The sequence below is a fragment of the Rattus norvegicus genome, chromosome 13 (genome assembly GCF_036323735.1).
Source record: "Rattus norvegicus strain BN/NHsdMcwi chromosome 13, GRCr8, whole genome shotgun sequence".
Taxonomy (NCBI): domain Eukaryota; kingdom Metazoa; phylum Chordata; class Mammalia; order Rodentia; family Muridae; genus Rattus; species Rattus norvegicus.
In genome coordinates, this window is record NC_086031.1 from 81,187,368 (window position 1) to 81,205,453 (window position 18,086).

General features: G+C 44.5%; 1 protein-coding gene and 1 long non-coding RNA gene across 10 annotated transcripts in view; one reads left to right on the forward strand and one right to left on the reverse strand.

Annotated features, from left to right (window-relative positions):
* Pogk (pogo transposable element derived with KRAB domain) overlaps nucleotides 1–8,959 on the reverse strand; it is a 15,917-nt gene extending 6,958 nt beyond the window's left edge. Inside the window, exons 1-4 of one of the 4 annotated variants that reach the window (NM_001107194.2) lie at nucleotides 8,860–8,959; nucleotides 7,598–7,731; nucleotides 2,738–2,864; nucleotides 1,290–1,388 (exon numbers count right to left, since the gene is read on the reverse strand). In NM_001107194.2, the coding sequence (NP_001100664.2) occupies nucleotides 1,290–1,388; nucleotides 2,738–2,864; nucleotides 7,598–7,731; nucleotides 8,860–8,914 (415 nt within the window). In that variant the 5' untranslated portion in view covers nucleotides 8,915–8,959. Of the gene's footprint in view, nucleotides 1–1,289; nucleotides 1,389–2,737; nucleotides 2,865–7,597; nucleotides 7,735–8,184; nucleotides 8,661–8,859 lie in introns of those variants that run through there. The other 3 variants (XM_017598827.3, XM_017598828.3, XM_039090789.2) reach the window with 3 other exon arrangements.
* LOC120096308 (uncharacterized) overlaps nucleotides 8,410–18,086 on the forward strand; it is a 31,201-nt gene continuing 21,524 nt past the window's right edge. For 2 of the 6 annotated variants that reach the window (XR_005492617.2, XR_005492615.2), the window contains exon 1: nucleotides 8,410–8,542. This is a non-coding gene — a long non-coding RNA (uncharacterized LOC120096308). Of the gene's footprint in view, nucleotides 8,543–9,042; nucleotides 9,205–18,086 lie in introns of those variants that run through there. The other 4 variants (XR_010057092.1, XR_005492618.2, XR_005492614.2 and 1 more) reach the window with 4 other exon arrangements.

The following is an 18,086-nucleotide window of genomic DNA, read 5'->3' on the forward strand; positions in this document are numbered from 1 at the left end:
AGCTGGGCTAGAGCTTGCTTGGCATGTACATGGCCCAAGGTTCGATCTCCACTGTCACACCACCATTCAGTGTTTATGTGGACAGGAAGCCACTACCTAATACTACAGAAATCTGGGTGTGCCACGGGCTGGCTGAGCCACAGCCCTTAAAACAACAACAACAAAAATCCCACAACCCAAACAAACAAACAAAACAAACAAAAAAAAAAACCAAAAAAGCCCAAACCTACAACAAAACCTGTAAGCAGAATGGAGCCTTTGAAGCCTTTTACACAGCAGACACCTGGTTCCTGAACAGCGAACGTGAACTGCTTCCCCTGTATTTCTGTTTGGAATGTGGTCACAGGAAGCATGGTTTACTGTATCTCGAAAACTTAAAGGCCATTGGCTATAAAACCCACTGTTAAAAGAACAGCTATCGGGGTTGGGGATTTAGCTCAGTGGTAGAGCACTTGCCTAGCAAGCGCAAGGCCCTGGGTTCGGTCCCCAGGTCTGAAAAAAAAAAAAAAAAGAAAAAAAAAAGAAAAAAAAAAAAAGAAAAAAGAACAGCTATCACATGTCCTTTGTTTAAGAGGCATTCTCACTTCCAAGGTAAAATGCAAAGGAAAGCATGTAGTAGACTCAGTGAAATACAGCATTTTAAACTCAACTAGGAGAATAGCAAATATGCTGGTAGTTTCAAGGCTGTGTTACACATACCTCTGTATACGTGTGTGTGTGATGGGTACATGTACACACATACTTTTCTCTTTTTCTGAGATGGTCTCACGTAGCTCAGGCTGGCCAAGAACAACCTTGAACTTCAAATCTGCATGCCTCTACCTCTCAAGTGTTGGGACTCAATGTCTTTTTCTAAATTCTTTTGATAAATTTGGTACTACTTAGAAATAACTGCTCAGATGTACTATGGCTGTTACTGCCTTCCCTACCCATTAAGGAACAGGAAGCCTAGAGTGGAGAAACCTACCAATGTGCTGTCCTTCCTCTCACTAGGTCTGCGCAGAGGCATACGGCATGCTGCCCAAGTGCTGTGCTCATACAGGTGCTGTATCAACCCCAGACTGCTTTACCCACACACCAGGCTACACATGAACCAGTAAGGAAGAAATGGAGGCCCAGGAGAAAGAGGTAGCCTAAATGCACACAATACTAAAAGGGGAAGCTTTACATTCCAAAGCCTACACATATCTTTGTGCCTCACCCCTAAATACCCTACACACTACACATGGAAACTGCAAACCCAGCTTCTTGTTCCCCTTGGGTAGATGCTCAACTGGTTCACTCAGTACCTGCAAAGGTTACTCCCTGGAGCCGCCACTCATCAGATTCAGGACACTCCTCTTCCCTTTCCAACCGATTGATCATATCTGGCTTGGGGAATGGGAATTCTGTTCATAAGAAATAAAGTAGGGAAACAGCTGTGTATTTATTACCAGCCTGGCACAATGCCAAAGGAAGTACTATGCACCCTCCTACCACCCCCAGCTCCCACTGTAGAAGATGAGGACAGAGCTTGGTGAGATGACACATAAAGGATGGAAAGCAAAATCCTTGGCTTTCTGGTCCTCTGAATGGGAGCTGTACTAGCAACAGCAAAATATGCCATTGAAGCAATCACTCTGGAACCCAACTGAGCAAAACTGGGAAAGTCTTCCAAGTAGAAGAGGGGTGGTGCATGTGTGTGTGTGTGTGTGCGCGCGTGTGTGTGTACTGTCAGGGTTACATCCCTAAGGGTCTGAAGCTGATAAGTGTAGGGGAGGTCTTACCCTAATTGGATCTTGATTGTGTCAATAAAAAAGGCAGAAGCCAATTGTAATTGCTGGGCGAAGACAAAAAGGTGGGACATCTGGGTTGCAGGAGGAAAAGATGGGGACACAGAGAGAGAGGATTTGGGCCAGAGTGGCGATGGTAGGAAGCTGCAGAATGCAGGGCACCTAGAATGTGAAGCCTCTGCTCTGGGCGGAGGCCAAGGAGGATGGAGGGGGCTGGTTGCTAAGATTAGGGCAGGAAATTCTTCGCCCAGCCACTGGGTTATCTGGCTAGTTTTAAAATAATAAAACTGTCTAGTGTTTTCCATCTGCAGCGCTAAGGCGGGCAGGAGGAGAAAGTGGGAAGCCAGGGTGGTATTGAAAGCTGGGTGAAGCTAGCCGTGAGGGGCTGCAGGAGTGTGGACAGCAGCTCCTGGATTCTTCGGGATTGGAGTTGGGGGATGGTCATAATCGAGTTGGAACTAGGGGAACCTGGAGAGGTCATAGCGAGGGCGAAGGCACCGGGCAAGGAGATAGCATGATTTTAAAATTACATGCAACAGATAAGACAGCAAAGTCTTCCTTTCAAGAATCAACAGAAGAGGGGCTGGGGATTTAGCTCAGTGGTAGAGCGCTTGCCTAGCAAACGCAAGGCCCTGGGTTCGGTCCCCAGCTCCGGAAAAAAAAAAAAAAGAATCAACCGAAGACAGGCTTTAGATCGATCCGTGGTGACATTTCTTCCTTTCTAGGAGTAGGAATACTTGGGCCAAATGAGGACTGCTCTAAGATAAGAGGTAACATGAGTTTCTAAACAGAGGTATGTAATCTGTATGTCATATCCAAATCAAAACCAGGAAATTAAGTTGGCATAGACACAAGAGGGGAGTTCCACTCAGAGGAGGAGGTTGGATACAGCATAGAAGACAGAGACACTAATAAAGTTCTCTGGGTCCAGAGAGTCCAAGAGACAAAGGAGAACAAAGCATTACCCAGGGACAGGACAGTCTCATAATTCATCCTCATGACTTCCCGGTAGAGGGCTTTTTGTTGCTCTGTCAGAACTTCCCACTCCTCATCCGAAAAATATATGGCCACCTCATCAAATAGGGCTGGTACCTGGAACATGAACAGTGCTTTCTGAATGACCGGTATGTACATGCACACGGCCTTCATCCTCACAGGTCACCTCAGGGCTCTCACCCAGGGGGAGCCATCTCTCTATAGTCTCATTGCTTTTGGAGACAAGAGCCCTCTTGTGCCCCACCACTATAACAGCTGCCACCATCACATTGAGGGACCTGGCATCATCTCCTCAGGTAGTGCATGAAATCTGTTCAAAGTTCTCCTGGGATTCCAAAGCCATCCACATCCCCACAAAGATGTCTACCTTATCTTCTACACCTCCCTATCTCCCAGCCAGAGGTCCTCAGCCCAGAGGGTGGGGCTGCATTTCAAGCTGAATAGGATTATTGCTTTCCAAGGCATCTTTGTGGGTCACGAAGACCTCCTCTCAGTGAGTCAACCTTTCCTACTGTTGACTCAAGGCCAAGGCTGTTCTGAGGTGAGCTGCAAGAGAAGGCACCTAGCTTCTCTTCCAGTCTACAGGAGCCTGAGAAGTAGAGAAGCCCAATTCAAGCTTCACTCCTGGATTGAGATCCCGGCAATATGGTAGGCTTTCATGCCAAGAGGAGACTCCCTCTCCTCTCCCATTTGCCCATCTTTCCTCTTCCTTTTCTGGGTAACAAAGGAGGGCGTACCTTCCTAGCTAAGGATGGACAGCCACCAAAATCTTTTGTTCTTCCAAGTGATTTGCTTTTCTTTCTACTGCATGTTCCTTTGTGGTCATTAAAAATTCTATTTCAAAGCTCACACTTAGTGGGAAGAAACCACTGATAAATAAACCTGTGTCAGGCTTTCCACTTTGCATTTTCCCTTTATCCTCAAAGCTGTTGTCTCTCCGTAGCTTAGAAAGTCTATGTATGTATGGCCTACAGCCTCTCCAACAGTCAAGCTGTCACTCACTCACACCCTGGCCTTCCTTATCAACTTACTATAGTAAGTAGTAAGTACTCTCTTCTATATAGGGAGCATGAGCTGGGAAAGGCCCTATAACTGCTGCTAGTTTCCCTCAGTAATCTCACAGAAGAGCAAAGACATTCCAGTTTAGCAAGTGTTGGGAGCATGGACTCCAAGGAGTCTTATTTTTAGGCAAAGGACACACAAAGCCAGTAAGTGACAAGGTTGAGACAGCACGCACATGAGCCCAAGGCTCTCACTAGAGGGAGAACGTCTACCCTGAGTGACTCGCCATCTTTCTGCTGCAGCTGTATTAGCTTCTCACCTGATGCTTGCACACCTTTGCTCACTTGGCCCCTTGGCCCACGAGGTCCTCTTCTTTTGCACCCACCTATCTTCAAGCCCTAACCCAGACTATCCTACTCTGCGGGCCATGAGCACACCAGCACAGCACCATGGCGTCCTGAGCTCAGCACTTTGTCACACCGGACATTTTGTTTGACTTCTCTGCTCTTCATTTAAATCTGACTTTGCTGAAAACAGCTTGTACTCAGTTTGTTTCTGTAAACCTAGAATGCTTCCTATAACTCAGTGGTTCTCAACCTTCTAACACTGCGACCTTTTAATATGGTCCTCATGTTGTGGTGACCCCCAACCATAACATCTTTCATTGCTACGTCATAACTATAGTTTTGCTTCTGTTAATGAACTGTATTATAAATATCTGATATGCAGGATCTGATCTGTGACCCCCGTGAAAGGGTCATTCAACTCACAAAGGGGTTATGACTCCCAGGGTGAGAACTAATGTAATAGCTAGTAGGTGCAAATCATTTATTACAGAATGAGTGACATATTATTACCTCTGGATTTCTCTTTTCCTGTTATACTTGGAACAGTTTCAAAGAATTAAAAGTTTTATTTGTCAAGAAACCAAGTCAACTCTCCTGAGTAAGAATGGACAAAAAAAGTCTTTACATGTGGAACAGTAATTTGGAGGTAAAAATGGCGTGGCCCCTAGGCTTTCCTGACTTATTCTGCAATCTAGAAGCCAGGCAGCTCAGAGAATTCCCCGCCTACTCTATTCCTATTACCTAAGATTTTAAACAACTCTCTCCTGACCTTTTTACTCCCTTACAAGTTCCAGATCTAGGCCATAACTATTTATAGGCCCCTTCTGTTTGCTGATAAGAATGCTGGCCTGGTTATACCAACCCCTACAGAGCAGGTAACACATTTTAGACCTGGCAGATCGGTGACTGTCAAGAGCTGATGTGGGGACTCCTCTCCTAATTATCATATGGCTAGTGGATCAACAAGTTCATGACAAGTACCTAAGGCACTGTCCAGAGAAGTAGGAAGCTTCCCCAGAGCCCTGTGAAGATGGGGCAAGACTCTGGGTCCTACTAGGCAAGCCTTTTATGCTGCAAAGAAGCCTTTTACTTGGTCAAACTCGGCAGAAGTAAACAAGGCTGGCTCTAGGAAAAAATTGAGAGGCCAGGCAGTCTGCAGTTCAAGCTTCAGGTAAGAACCTGCCCTTCCTGTCCTTCCTCCCTCACAGGATTAGGGACTTATCAGAGAGGTGTTCACTCTCCCTCCCAGGAGGCTGGCACTCCAATACTTGCTCGCATGGTGTCTGTGAAGAAGAACCGCACAGGTTTACTAACAGGAGGCCTCTGAGGGCAGTTGGAACCACCGCACCACTGGAGTCTCTGCTAGGCCAGGTAGTGTAGGCTATTTCCATTCACATAAACATTTTATCTCTTTGAAATATTTAAATAAGCTCTGGATATGGGCTTGCTATTGAACTTTTACAGTTAAGGAAAGAGAGGCCAAGGAGCTAGTCTGAGTCTAAAGCCACTGCTGTCTCAACAGGCCACATGGGCCTTATCAAGGCTACTGTAGCAAGTAGCCTTTCCAAGCTCTGCCCTACAGAGGCCTTTCATACAGACTGAAGGGTTTAAGGCTTATTCCTTAAGGTTACTCAGGCCAGCTCTAACTGCCGGGTGTAGCACACCATGTGCCCTGGTCTAGCTTTCTCCATTGCCTGTTCCATGATGAGGGTTCTAGCTTCAGGAGCAGTTCTTAACTCCACCCACAGCCTCCCTTTGCCACGCCTCTGACCATGCTGTTCTCCTGTCTGGCGGGCAAACTCTCCTTCCCCTTTGCTCCTCCCACTCATTATAAGGCCAGATCCAAAGTATATTGTTTCTTTCTATTTGAAACTATTTCTACTCCACCTCTAGTATAGACCACAGTGTATGTGTGAGATGTCTTATTAACCATCTACTTATCATCAAAACATGCATTTAAAACACGTATTTTCCTTCCCTTAATTCAATGTGCTAGAAGATCTAGGTCTGAAGCACGTGCTATTGACATTTCAGACAACTCGATTCCTTGTTATACATGCAGGGCACCTTCATCTGCACTGTAGCCGAACAGGGAGATCCTTGGCTGAAACTGCAGATGCCAGGAGGCCCTCACACCTCCACTTCCACCTCGGGTCACAAGAACTAAAACGGTTGTCTCTCTACACTTCTAAACATCACGGAGTGGGGAGAGGCACAACTCCAGTGCTCAAGACTTCTCCAAGAAGTACACTGTCAGGCCTGAATGAGCCATCCCCACTTCTGCCTGTGAGAATATCCTGAGCTGACCTCCGCTGTCCTTTAGGCTTCTTTTGCTGTCTTGAAGTCATGAGTCCCCTCATGAGACAGGATGCCATGAAGGCAGGGATCTTGCCTTAATCCTGTGTGCACTGTAGATGCATGGTAGACTTCCCGGAGGTTACCAATGCCCAAATCTCACGCCTTCCCCTCAGGCTGCCAGACTCCCTCATCCAGCCACTCTGCTTGTTTCTTCCCTTGGCTTTTCTCATTTGCTCACCACAATCGAGATGTCTACTTCTCCAGCCCATTTAGATATACTGGGTGGCTCAATTTAGCCTCAGAATCCAGGGCTGCTTCTGCTTTGAGGTCTTCCTTCAAGCTAGGCAGGACTGACTCCTGCCTGAGTCAGAACAGAGGAGGACATAGTGGATAGAGAACATGAATGGATAAATACAACAGCCCCAGGCCAGTGAGCCCAGAGTCTGGCAATTATTATAAAGCCACTAGTTTATAATGAGACAGAACACAGAAAGGCGCTCCACTGGCTGGGCTGTAGCTCAGGAAGTCAAGGATTTCCACAGTAAAGCAGGTAACCTTTAGATACTCGAAATTCCCGTCTGTAGGAGGGGTGGACTAGACAATGTGGAAGAAGGGTCTTTCTAGTTCTTTGCCCGCTGCTCTGAGTTCTATGATGAAGGGCTTCCCTCTCACAGGCACCAAGGATATGATGTACTGAAAATGTTTATATACAACGGTAAAGTAAGCAATGCCAATTTATTGTTCATATTCAATTTCCATGACTCTAGTAACCACTGTAAACAAATGCATGTATTAAATACTGTTGCACTTGTACCTGTCTCTTCCTTGGAGCCTGGCGTTTCCACACACACCTAGGAGACATAGCTATGGGTGACAACTCCCATGTCAGCTCTGTGACCCAAGCCTAACATGTATTTAGTGCCTACAACATGTATGGTGCTGTTGTCAGGCACGGGGGAAATGGGTGGCTGAGTGCAAGAAGACAAGGTCTCAGTTTCTGAGACTTCCTTGCAGCCTTGTCCCCTCACCACCTCCTCCACTATTTGCCTTCTGAAACCACAAGGCTGTTTTCTCAGGAATGCAAACACAGGAGACTGGGCTATTTTTACTTCCCATGTCTGCTCTAGGAGGAAGACCCAAAGCAAGTCCAGCTCTCAGGCTGGATCCCCACACCTTACTTACCCACGTGCCTTCCGAGCAGATTTGCACTTTCTGCATCTCTACGGGACCATCCTCCAATTCCTGGATCTCAACCTCATCTTCTTTTTGCTCTTCTTTCAGGGTCAAATTTAGAGGGTAGGCTCGGGACTCCATTTCTGCATTCAAGAGTTAGCAGACAAACCAGATGTCAGTGTGAACTCACGGTCTGTGAGAGGGTGTCTCACACACACACACAAACCTGTTTAGGTCAAAGCACTGTCTGCTTCCCGCTGGAAGGAAGGGATTCGGAAAGGTAGCTTATTTAATTATTGGAGAGGCTGTGGGCAGATAATGTATCTGGCTAACTTCAAATATTTAAAAAGCCTCCTGTGGTAGAGACCAGAGTAGTTTTCATAGAGCCTCTGTGCAGAAGGGCAGAACTTGGAACAGTGGGGGTGCATTCCAGGAAGAGATTTCAAAACAGTGCACTGACAGGCAGAAGCTTCCAGTGCTAGTACCACCAGAACACGGAATCAGGACTAGAGGAGAGTGGTGCTGATTTGTTACCGTGTCAAAAGTATCTGAGCCTAGATAGGAAATTTGAATAGTTTGCCCAAAATACTTATCACCTGGATTTTCCAGATTCATAGGCGCTGTCCACAAGCCACTTCAGAAACTTAAGTCTTTCTGCCTCAAAGGACCTCCCAAAGCCAAGTCCGTGATACAGAGAGGGGCGTGCCCGGGTGGCGAAGGCCAACCCAAACCTGGCAGGACTTCTCCTCGCCTCTGGGTTGCAAATTCTCTCTATTCGAAGCCTCCTCAGGCTGGTACAAAGAGGTTCCCCGTAAAAGGCTGAGGGCAGCTGCTGGGTGTGTAGTGAGAGTGCATCCTGTGAGCTCCATTTTCCGGGACTTCCCGAGCAAAGATCTTCCCAGAGTTCGGAGTCAGCTTCTTCAATGTTTCTGGAGTGGGTGGCGGCATGGGGAGGTAGGAATACTCGTGAGGTCCCGGGAGCCGCGGCCTGCGCCCGGCAACGGGGCGGGAGGTGGGAGGGGTCGGGCGAAAGTGCCCGCTGCCCCTGCTCGCTCCAGCCATCTTGCCCTGCCCTTTCCCGTCACCCCCGCCCACCGCTAAGGTCCTCCCTCCACCTGCAGGGCGGCGACAGTCCACGCCGCCCACCTCCCGGGCCGGCCCGCAACAAAGGCGGTGGCGGCGACACTGCCACGGGCGATCCCCGCCCCGCCGCCGCCCAGCCTACCCCGCCGGCCTCGAGGACGAGCCGCCCAGGCCCCGCGCGCACTCACCCCGGCCGAGCGGGTGGCGTCGCCGCAAGCGGCGACGAGGGTTGTGACCCGGCATTCACCGCGCCATCGGCTCCGCCGCTCCCGCCGCCCCAGCGCGGCCCCTCGGGAGGGAGCGAGGACACGTGGTGGGAGGGGGGTGGGCGGAGCCCAGGGTGTTAGGGGCGGGCTATCAGCGGCTGACGTCAGCAGGCCTCGGCGGCGCTTCCGGCGACGTCGGTGCTTCGAGCCGAGTTAGCCCAGTGGCTGGCTGCCCTGTGGCCGACGAGGTGGGCTTTAACTCGGAGGAACACCGGTGGCCTCTCCACCCAGGCGTTCAAGGCGTCCAGAAATGCTCTGTGCGCGAAGGTGACTGGGCTCCTCATTCCAGTTCTGTCCAGAACTCTGTTCCTAGCGTACCCGAGGAGCGAACTTGAAGAGTTTTGTAATATTGCCCATTAACTCCCAAGCATGTCGTTCCCAGGACGAAGTAGCTGTGAAGTTCTTTCGAGTTGTTTGCCCATAGCTTCGTGGAGAATACAGCAACCATGTTCCAAGAGCTCGAAACTCTTTATTTCAGAAAAAGATTACAGAGTCGGAGATCTGTTGGGAGCTTGTTTAAACAAACACCACACACACACACACACACACACACACACTTACTTCATACTTACTGAAAATACTAAGAAATTGAAGTCAAACTGGGGGCTGGGTGGTTTTATAGCCAATGAGAGTACGGGGTGTGGATGGCAAGGTGTGGATAATTACTGGGAGGAAAGATCAAAGATTGAGGGATTCTTGCTAAACCCACTGAACTGGATTCTTGTTGAATGCAGACCAGGGTGATCAGATAAATCAAGGGTGCTAACGTGACTTAGGGGGATTCTTGCTTAAACTAGGCTGGGCAAGCAGAAAGAAGATGGGGCGGGCACTACGGCAGAGGCTGCTCAGGAGAGGGTTCAAGAACCTAACTGTGGTTAAGAAAAGAATCTTTTTTTAAAAAAGATTTATTTTTATTATTTTAAGTAATATGTGCATGGGTATGTGCTTACGCCTGAAGGCCAGAATCATGGGATACCACTGTGTTGGAGTTCCAGATAGTTGTGAGCTGCCCAATGTGGGTGCTGGAAACTGAACTCTGATCCTCTTCAAGAGCAGTGCTCTTAACCCCTGAGCTGTCTCTACAGCCCCAGGAGAAGCTGTCTTTAAATATTTTACTCTAAACTTATTGCTTCTGTCCACATACGCATGTGCATGTGTGTGTAAGCACAAATGCCAATGCATAGATGAGCTATGCTTTTAATGCATACAGTACAGCACAGCAGACACACTTTTGGAATGTCGTTATGGTTGAGAAGAGCAAAGGGGGCTTGATCACTGGTTAGAGGTTATCGACATGCTGAGAGAGAAGGTTAGGATTTCTCTGTTGTTTTAATGGATAACTCTTCTGATGTGTAAATTTAATTTTTTAAAATCAGGAGTGGTGGGTTAAATCGATAGTCGCATTTTAACTTTGCTGAAGGAAATGGCAGTTTCCATCAGAAAAGTGAGGAGAAGGTTGTCAGGAAGAGAGCCAAGGGTGCTGGGTCATGGCACCTTCTCTCAAAGATGATCGTGTGTTCTGATGTAAGAAAAAAAAGCAATGCTAAGTTTTAGTCTTAGAATATATCCATAGAGATGATGAGTGCTTTGGGGTAGAGAGCCTTTCCCCAAGTGTTGCAGCTTAGCAAAGACAGCCGTCCTAGTTGATCCTTGGTGAAACAACTTGTATACTTTATTCCATGTGGTCAAAGACTGTATGAATCTTGGGGAGTAGGATGGGATTTGGAGAGTATAGACTTCCTATTGTCTGAGGTTAAGATACTGGTGATGCTCATGACCAACTGCCAGGGGTCACCTTAGTAGGGTGTTGTGGTCACATGCTCCAGAGCAGGCAGAGACAGAGAAGAGGCAGCTCTGCTCCTGTGGTCTCAGATCTCTGAGATGTCCAGGGTTTGAGCACTTCCCACCTCACCAGTTTTTATACCTATCAGGTAGTGCAGACCATATGACTGACGTAGATGCTCCAATGTTTTAGAGAAATTTTGAGGGAGTTTTTAGGCAGGCAACTTTCTCTGTCATCCCTATAGTTTTGGAAGTTGCCTCACAGCACTCCCTGTGTACTCAGGCAATATTTATTCCTTCTCAAGTCTCTGATGGTGTTGAAGACTAGATAGTTGTGGTCTTACAATTAAGCTTAAGTTGTTTAGGATGTTTTTTAGATCTAAGGAAATGTTTTAGGTTAGTAATACAAGTTATGATAGAAAATGATTTAGGTACAAACCTCTGAACTCACCAAGAGAGGATAGATAATATACAAAGTTGCCAACTACAAACTGACTGGACTTTGTGAATGTAAATCTTACCAAACAGTTTTTATAATTATTTCATATTTGTTCTTACTGTATGCCATTTATTATTGTCAGAGAAAGAGCCTTTTTATTTAGATAAAAGGGGCAAATGTTGGGGGTTAGTCTTTTGCTATGCCTACAAATGCTAAATTCTGAACCTCAAGATCTGGTTGCCCCAGACGAGAGAATTCTCAGATACACCAGCCTTTGTTGTATAAACCTTGCCCCCCAATTTGGTTAATAATAGGCTAGAGCCTATGATTGGGCAGTAGAGAGAGAAAGACGGGACTTGAGGATCCAATGAAGGGAGGTCTCAGGAGAGACCAGGGCGAGGAGAAAGGAGACACAGAGAGGAGAAGGCTGCCATGAAAGGAAATGGAACATGAGCACATGGCCAGGAGAAATTGACCCTGAGGATAGGCTCATGGGACAGAAATAACCTAGGTGAGACTCAAACAGCAAGTAACGAGGGACATATTCCTGGGATGTAAGTTAGAATAGTTCACAACCTGCCCAATCTAGGCTTACATCTTGTAAATAAAATACCAAGACTTTTGTGTCCAGCTATAATAAATAATTTACAGGGTAAAAAGGGCTAGGATACACACACACACACACACACACACACACACACACACACACACACACGCTGTCCATAGGCTTGGGGAGAAGGTAGAAAGGGGTAGGGGACACACCAGGAAGCATCCATAACACATCTCATTCTATACCCAGTGAATGAGAATGGCTCCTACAAGCTTAGACATTTTGTTTCTTGGTTCCCAGTTGGTGGAACTGTTTGGGAAGGATTAGCAGGTGTGGCTTTCCACCGTGACTTTTGAAAAATGTCCTGATCTGTGACTTATGTTCTGTTACTATAAAACCTTCACAAAATTGTTACCATGTTGGAACATGGGATCTGGAGTGACCTAAATCTGTTTTTCCATGGCATAGTTACTCATATTAAACTTAAGGAAAAAAAACTTTCTTATCCCCTTTGAGGTGAGAGTTGAATTTTTGTTTTGACACTACTGATATCCCACTGGCCTAACACTTCTGGGGGCAGGCTGAGGTCAACATACATAGAAATTCATTCTGTCCCCCATCAGACCATGACAAAGGTGTCAACAAATAATACTGCCACTAGGAAATGAAAAATTAAGACCAATAATTCAATTTGCAACATTATCTCTGAGTTCTTTCATTCAAATATGTACCCATACCCAATCTATTACATCCCAAAGCCTCACCAAATCATAGCACCAATAAAAAGTACAAACGTTAATAGCATTTATTAAGTTTACTTGATAAAATTATGAATTAAGAAAATGGCTTAGGGACAGGATAACAGAAATAATTATTTCATTTGACAAAATAGGGGATGGTGGACATTTAAATCATATTCATAACAATTCTGAATTTCCAGTGGACAAATGTTGATAAATTTCCTTGCTTTGGAAGTTTGTGCCCTAGGCCTTGGTTCAGATCTTTTCTGAGAGTGATACCAAAATCCATTATTCGTCAGTAACTTGGCTTTGTATTCTGGAGGACCCCTTATCTTGCCTTAGCTCTTCTGCAGAGGGCACTGGGGAACAGATTGATCTTATTGACAGAATGACCTCCTAGCCTGCTTTCTTCCTTCAGGAGTTGGAAGCCTGTGGACTCTTAAATATGGCTAAAAGTCAATTTTAAATGTGTCCTTTTGGCGAGTATAGGTATGTGAGGACTACCTGCAGATGCTGGAAGAGGGCATCAGTTCTCTGGGGTTGGAATTTCAGATAGTTGTACGTCACTCTGTGGGTGCTGGGAATTGAACCCGGGTCCTCTAAAAGAACATCGAGTGCTCTTAGCTCTTCTTCATTTCCTCAGTTTGTTTTTAAGCCATGTTTGTAGAGCCCTTTCTTTCCTGCCATAAGTCTCTTAAAAATGTTTGAGTTTTCTAAAAATTTGGTTCCAACTGTTATCATTAGCCCAAAGAACCTGCACTGTTCTTTTGAAGACGCAATTCTCTCTCTTAACCCCAGTAAGAATACTTTAGTCACTTCAAGCTTCTGAGACAAGACAGTTAGTGTTCCCATCAATTCTTGCATGCAGCTGAAAGGATACTCCATGTATTTCATGCCCCCTTTAACTCTCATCAAAGTGCGTGCTTTTGCTCTCCCGAAAGAGCCTACAGTGGCTGATGCCTTACGTTAGTCGTTTTTTGGGGGGATAATGTAGGAGGTCCTGGAGTCCAGGTCCTTGAATACTCTAGGCGAATGCTTTGGCATTGAACTATATACCTTATCCATATTGTTACTAAAACAGGATCTCACTGCACAGCTCAAGTCTTGGCTTTCCGCATGCTGAATTACAGGTGCATATTACCCTGTCCGGTTGGAGCCAGATCTTACTGACCATTCTTGCAGTCTGATGTGAAAGAGTCTGATGTGAAAGGGTTTTTTCCATCTCTCATGCATGTGTACTTCCAAACCATTTTCCTCTCATTTGGCTCTTTGCTCTGGTACTTTATCAGATGCATCTGGTAGCAGCTCATTCGCCACCAACAGTTTCACTTAAAGTCATTTCGTTACGTCTGATGCCTGTCACTTAGGTAACCATAGTGACAGTCTTACCACTGCCTAACGAACACATCACTTTCCAGTTTCCATAATGGATTCTGGGACACCTGCTACCCAGTCAGAAATACACTTTAAGGGTTTTCTCTCAGCACTTCTAATTGTGCATTAGCCAAGCAGATCTCTGGTGTGGCATAGAAAAGCCATTGCAAAGGGAAGTCCACTATTGTCTAGCTGGCGTGGCCTTGGCTTACCCATGTAGCTACGTTACTTGCAGATGTCTGTCTGTCTGTGATTCCAGCTTTAGGGCTCAGGTTTGTTTTGGGCTTCAGGGTCCCAGAAACTTTTCTCATGGAAGATAATAGAACACAAGGGGACAATCCCCACCGTCCAAGCATATCCCAAGTCTCCCATTATTTACTTATATCCCACTGCCTAGTCTTTGATATGAAACTTTTCAGTTTTGTTATTTGTTATTGCCTGTATTAGTTTCCTATCTTTTTAAATGATAAAGTACTTTGGCAAAAGCGACTTAAGAAGGAAAGGCGTTATTTTGGCTCACAGTTCTTTGGGGACACAGTCAGTTACCGTGGCAGGAATATGAGGCTTACCTCTCATTTGGCAGTTCAGAAGCAGTAGGCTATGACCCCTAAGGCTGATCATCAGGGACATACTTCCTTTACCAAGGTTCTGCCTCCTAAAGGTTACAGGCCTCTCCCCAGTCCAGATAGCACCTCCAACGGGGTCACACATCCTCCGTGGGACATTTCACATTCAAACAATAACACCAAGCTATGAAATTTTCTTCATGATTGGGTCTTGATGAGGTGTTTGTGTCTGTTAATTTTAGATTATTAGAAGAATAATCTAATGTGGAGATGCTCCTAGCAGTCTCTAGTGATCGATAATACTTCTGTGAGGCTGGTGGCAATATCTACATTTTCATTTCTGACTTTTGTTTAATTTATATGAGTCTTCTATCTTTTTTGCTTGGTCTTGCTAAGGGCTTGTCAGTTTTTTTTATTTTGGAATAAATTCTTTGGTTCATTGGGTTTTTGTACTTTGCTCTCACCTCACTGGTTTCTGTTCCGATCTTTATTCTTTCTTCTACTAGATTTGGGTTTCATTTGTTCTTGGTTTTTAGTTTTTTTGTGTTGCACTGATAAGTTGTTCATTTGTGAACTTTCTGCCCTAAATCTTTTGGTATGTGATATTTTCATTATCATTTATCCCAAGAAATCAAAAACATCTTTATTAGTTCTTAACTGAGTCATTTAGTTAAGAAGTTTACTCTCTCTCTCTATATATATATATATTACCTATAATATATATATTACCTATATATATGTATGTGTGTGTATGTATATGTGTATATGTATATGCATATATATAGTTCATAAAACTTTTCTTGTCATTTGTTTTTAGAAAAAGTAATATGGTTTCAATCTTAAAAAGGTTAGAAGCTGTTTTTTTTTTTTAAAGATTTATTTATTTTATGCATATGAGTACACTGTAGCTGTCTTCAGACACACCAGAAGAGGGCATCAGATCTCGTTACAGATGGTTGTGAGCCACCATGTGGTTGCTGGGATTTGAACTCAGGACCTCTGGAAGAGCAGTCAGTGCTCTTAACCACTGAGCCATCTCTCCAGCCCGAAGCTGTTGTTTTATGGTCTGTCACATGACACATCCTGGATAACATTAAATATGATATTTAGAAGAGTGTGTGTTTGTAGCTGGTGGGCAGAATCCTTGTAGATGTCTGGTAGGTTCACTTTGCCTAGATGTAATTATCTCTGGGGTATTGGTTTTCTTCCCGAATGATCCATCCACAGTGACGGTGATGTGTTTAAGGCCGTATTGGTATTGGACTGGAGTTTATCTTTCCCTTCAGACTTATTGGAAATTTCTTAGATATTTTCATACAATCACTAATGCCTGTGGCTGAAGCCACACCTCCATCATTAGATAAAGAGCCTCCTGTGTCCTCTTCATACAGACTACATAGTTGTTTGTAGTTTTTAAAAACCCATTTAATCACTCTACATCTTTTAATTGGAGATTTTTATTCACTTACATTTAAGCTAACTATAGATAGCTTATGTATTATTATTGCCAGTTTATTATTGCTCTCTGGTGTATTTATAGTTATTTTCCCTCCCCCTTTGTAGAGTTTCCGTTTGAGGCTAAGTGATTTCTCTCTAGTTGTGTTTTTATTTTTATTTTTAAAAATTTGTGTGTGTGTGTGTGTGTGTGTGTGTGTGTTCTCTTGCAAGTATGTTAGTGCAACATTTTGTGCCAAAAGATGTCTACAGAGTCCGGAAAAGGCAGTCAGATCTCCGAAACTGGAGTTAAAGATGGTTGTGAGCTGTCATGTGGTTATTGGGAATGGGATTTTGGACCTCTGGGAGAGCAGTCAGTGCTCTTAACCCCTGAGCCATCTCCCCAGCTCCTAGTAGCATGTTTTGATTACAGGTTTTTTACCTTGTAGATTTTTAAAAATTTATTTATTTCATGTTTGTGAGTACACTGTCACTGTCTTCAGACACACCAGAAGAGAACATTGGATCCTAATGCAGATGGTTATGAGCCACCATGTGGTTGCTGGGAATTGGGTCCTCTGGGAGAGCAGTCAGTGCTCTTAACTGCTGAGCCATCTCTTTAGCCCCTACCTTACAGATGTTTAATATTAATTCTACATATATTTTTATGTCTTAAACATATTATTTATATTCCTTTTTGATCTTCATTCTAAAGATATAATATATAGGAAGGTAGAGATGTTAACGTTAGCGGATTTCAGGGGCAAGAACTTAGTTTTGTGAGGGCTAAAATTGTTTACTTATAATAATATTTACCTTTTTAACTCTGCTTTTCTGAGACCAAAAGCTGTTGGTTTCTGGTAATAAACTCTTGCTGGCAGCAGCAGGGAATTAAGAAAAAAGGAACCTCCTGCTGGCCAGGCAAGAGGCTTGTAGCTTGGTAACCCTTCATGAACCAGAGAGAAAAGAAAATGGAGAAAGGGAGACTTCAAGCACACACATATACACACACCCTGGTGGGCCCCACCACCCGTCTCATCAACCTCACAAGTGTCTTTGCATACTTACATATGTACACACATACCTACACATGCATGTAGCAGCAAACAGACATATACATGTATACACTTAGTGACTGGGGCAAAGCCCCCCAAGCCACACTTTGATCCTTCTCTCTGGCCTTCTTAAACCTTCTTAGACTAAAGTTTTTTTTAATCTATCTTATAGGTAAGTTTTTAAAAAAATTACCTCACAGATAAAATGTTACACAAGGGAGAGTTACAGAAGGATGTAAGTAGTAAGTTCAAAGCAGTGCTTCATTCTGTAAGCTCATTGTAAGTTCAAAACAACAGTTTCCCATGGCCTTGCTTAGCTCACACATGTGGCTTCATCCTTGGACCTGACCGAGAATTAATGGTTTTCCGTTGTTGTTGTAAATCTGCCCGATCTTATCTGCTTTCTTATCCTAGTGCAATTAGTTTGTGACACATGGACACATGTAGGTTTACTGAGCCCTATTTTCAGCTTTTCACAGAGCTGGAAGTTACTTGTATACATTTAGGAATTCTATAAAATCATTATCAGGAATTATGAAATCATCAATTTGTCTGCACAGCATTACTACATGATAGGATATCTTTATCGATCTGCAGAAAATCTAATAGGGTAGGCTAATGCCCAGGAATCATTAGGCTATGTGATAGTCACGGGAAGGGCATATCAGCAGCAAGAATCAATCCTAGGATAAAAATCTCTGAAGCCCTGCAATTCAGAGCTTACCCCTTGCAATATAGATTCCTAAAGCTGTGGTTGGTATAGTATCAATATATTAACACTAGAGGGCACCCCAAAACTATATTTTGCAGCAATCATCAGTTGACGTTTTTCAGGACGGACTGACTGGGTTTTAGAATGATTTCTACTTATTGATTTAGACATTTTTAAAGAGGATGTATCTGGGTTGCCAAGATGGCTCCGTGGGTAGAGGGTTTTACTGCCAAACCTGAGCACCTGAGTTCCACCCTGGGACCACATGATGGAAGGAGAGAACCTACTCCCTGAGATTGTCCCCAGGTCTTCACACACACACACACACACACACACACACACACACACACACACACACGCACGCATGCACACACACAGACACACACAGAGTAAGTGAATGCAAAAAAATAAAATTGAGATTTTCAAATATGAAATATTAATAATTAATATTTCAAATATTAAAAAGTGATGACTTTATTTTCAACCCAAATATCAGA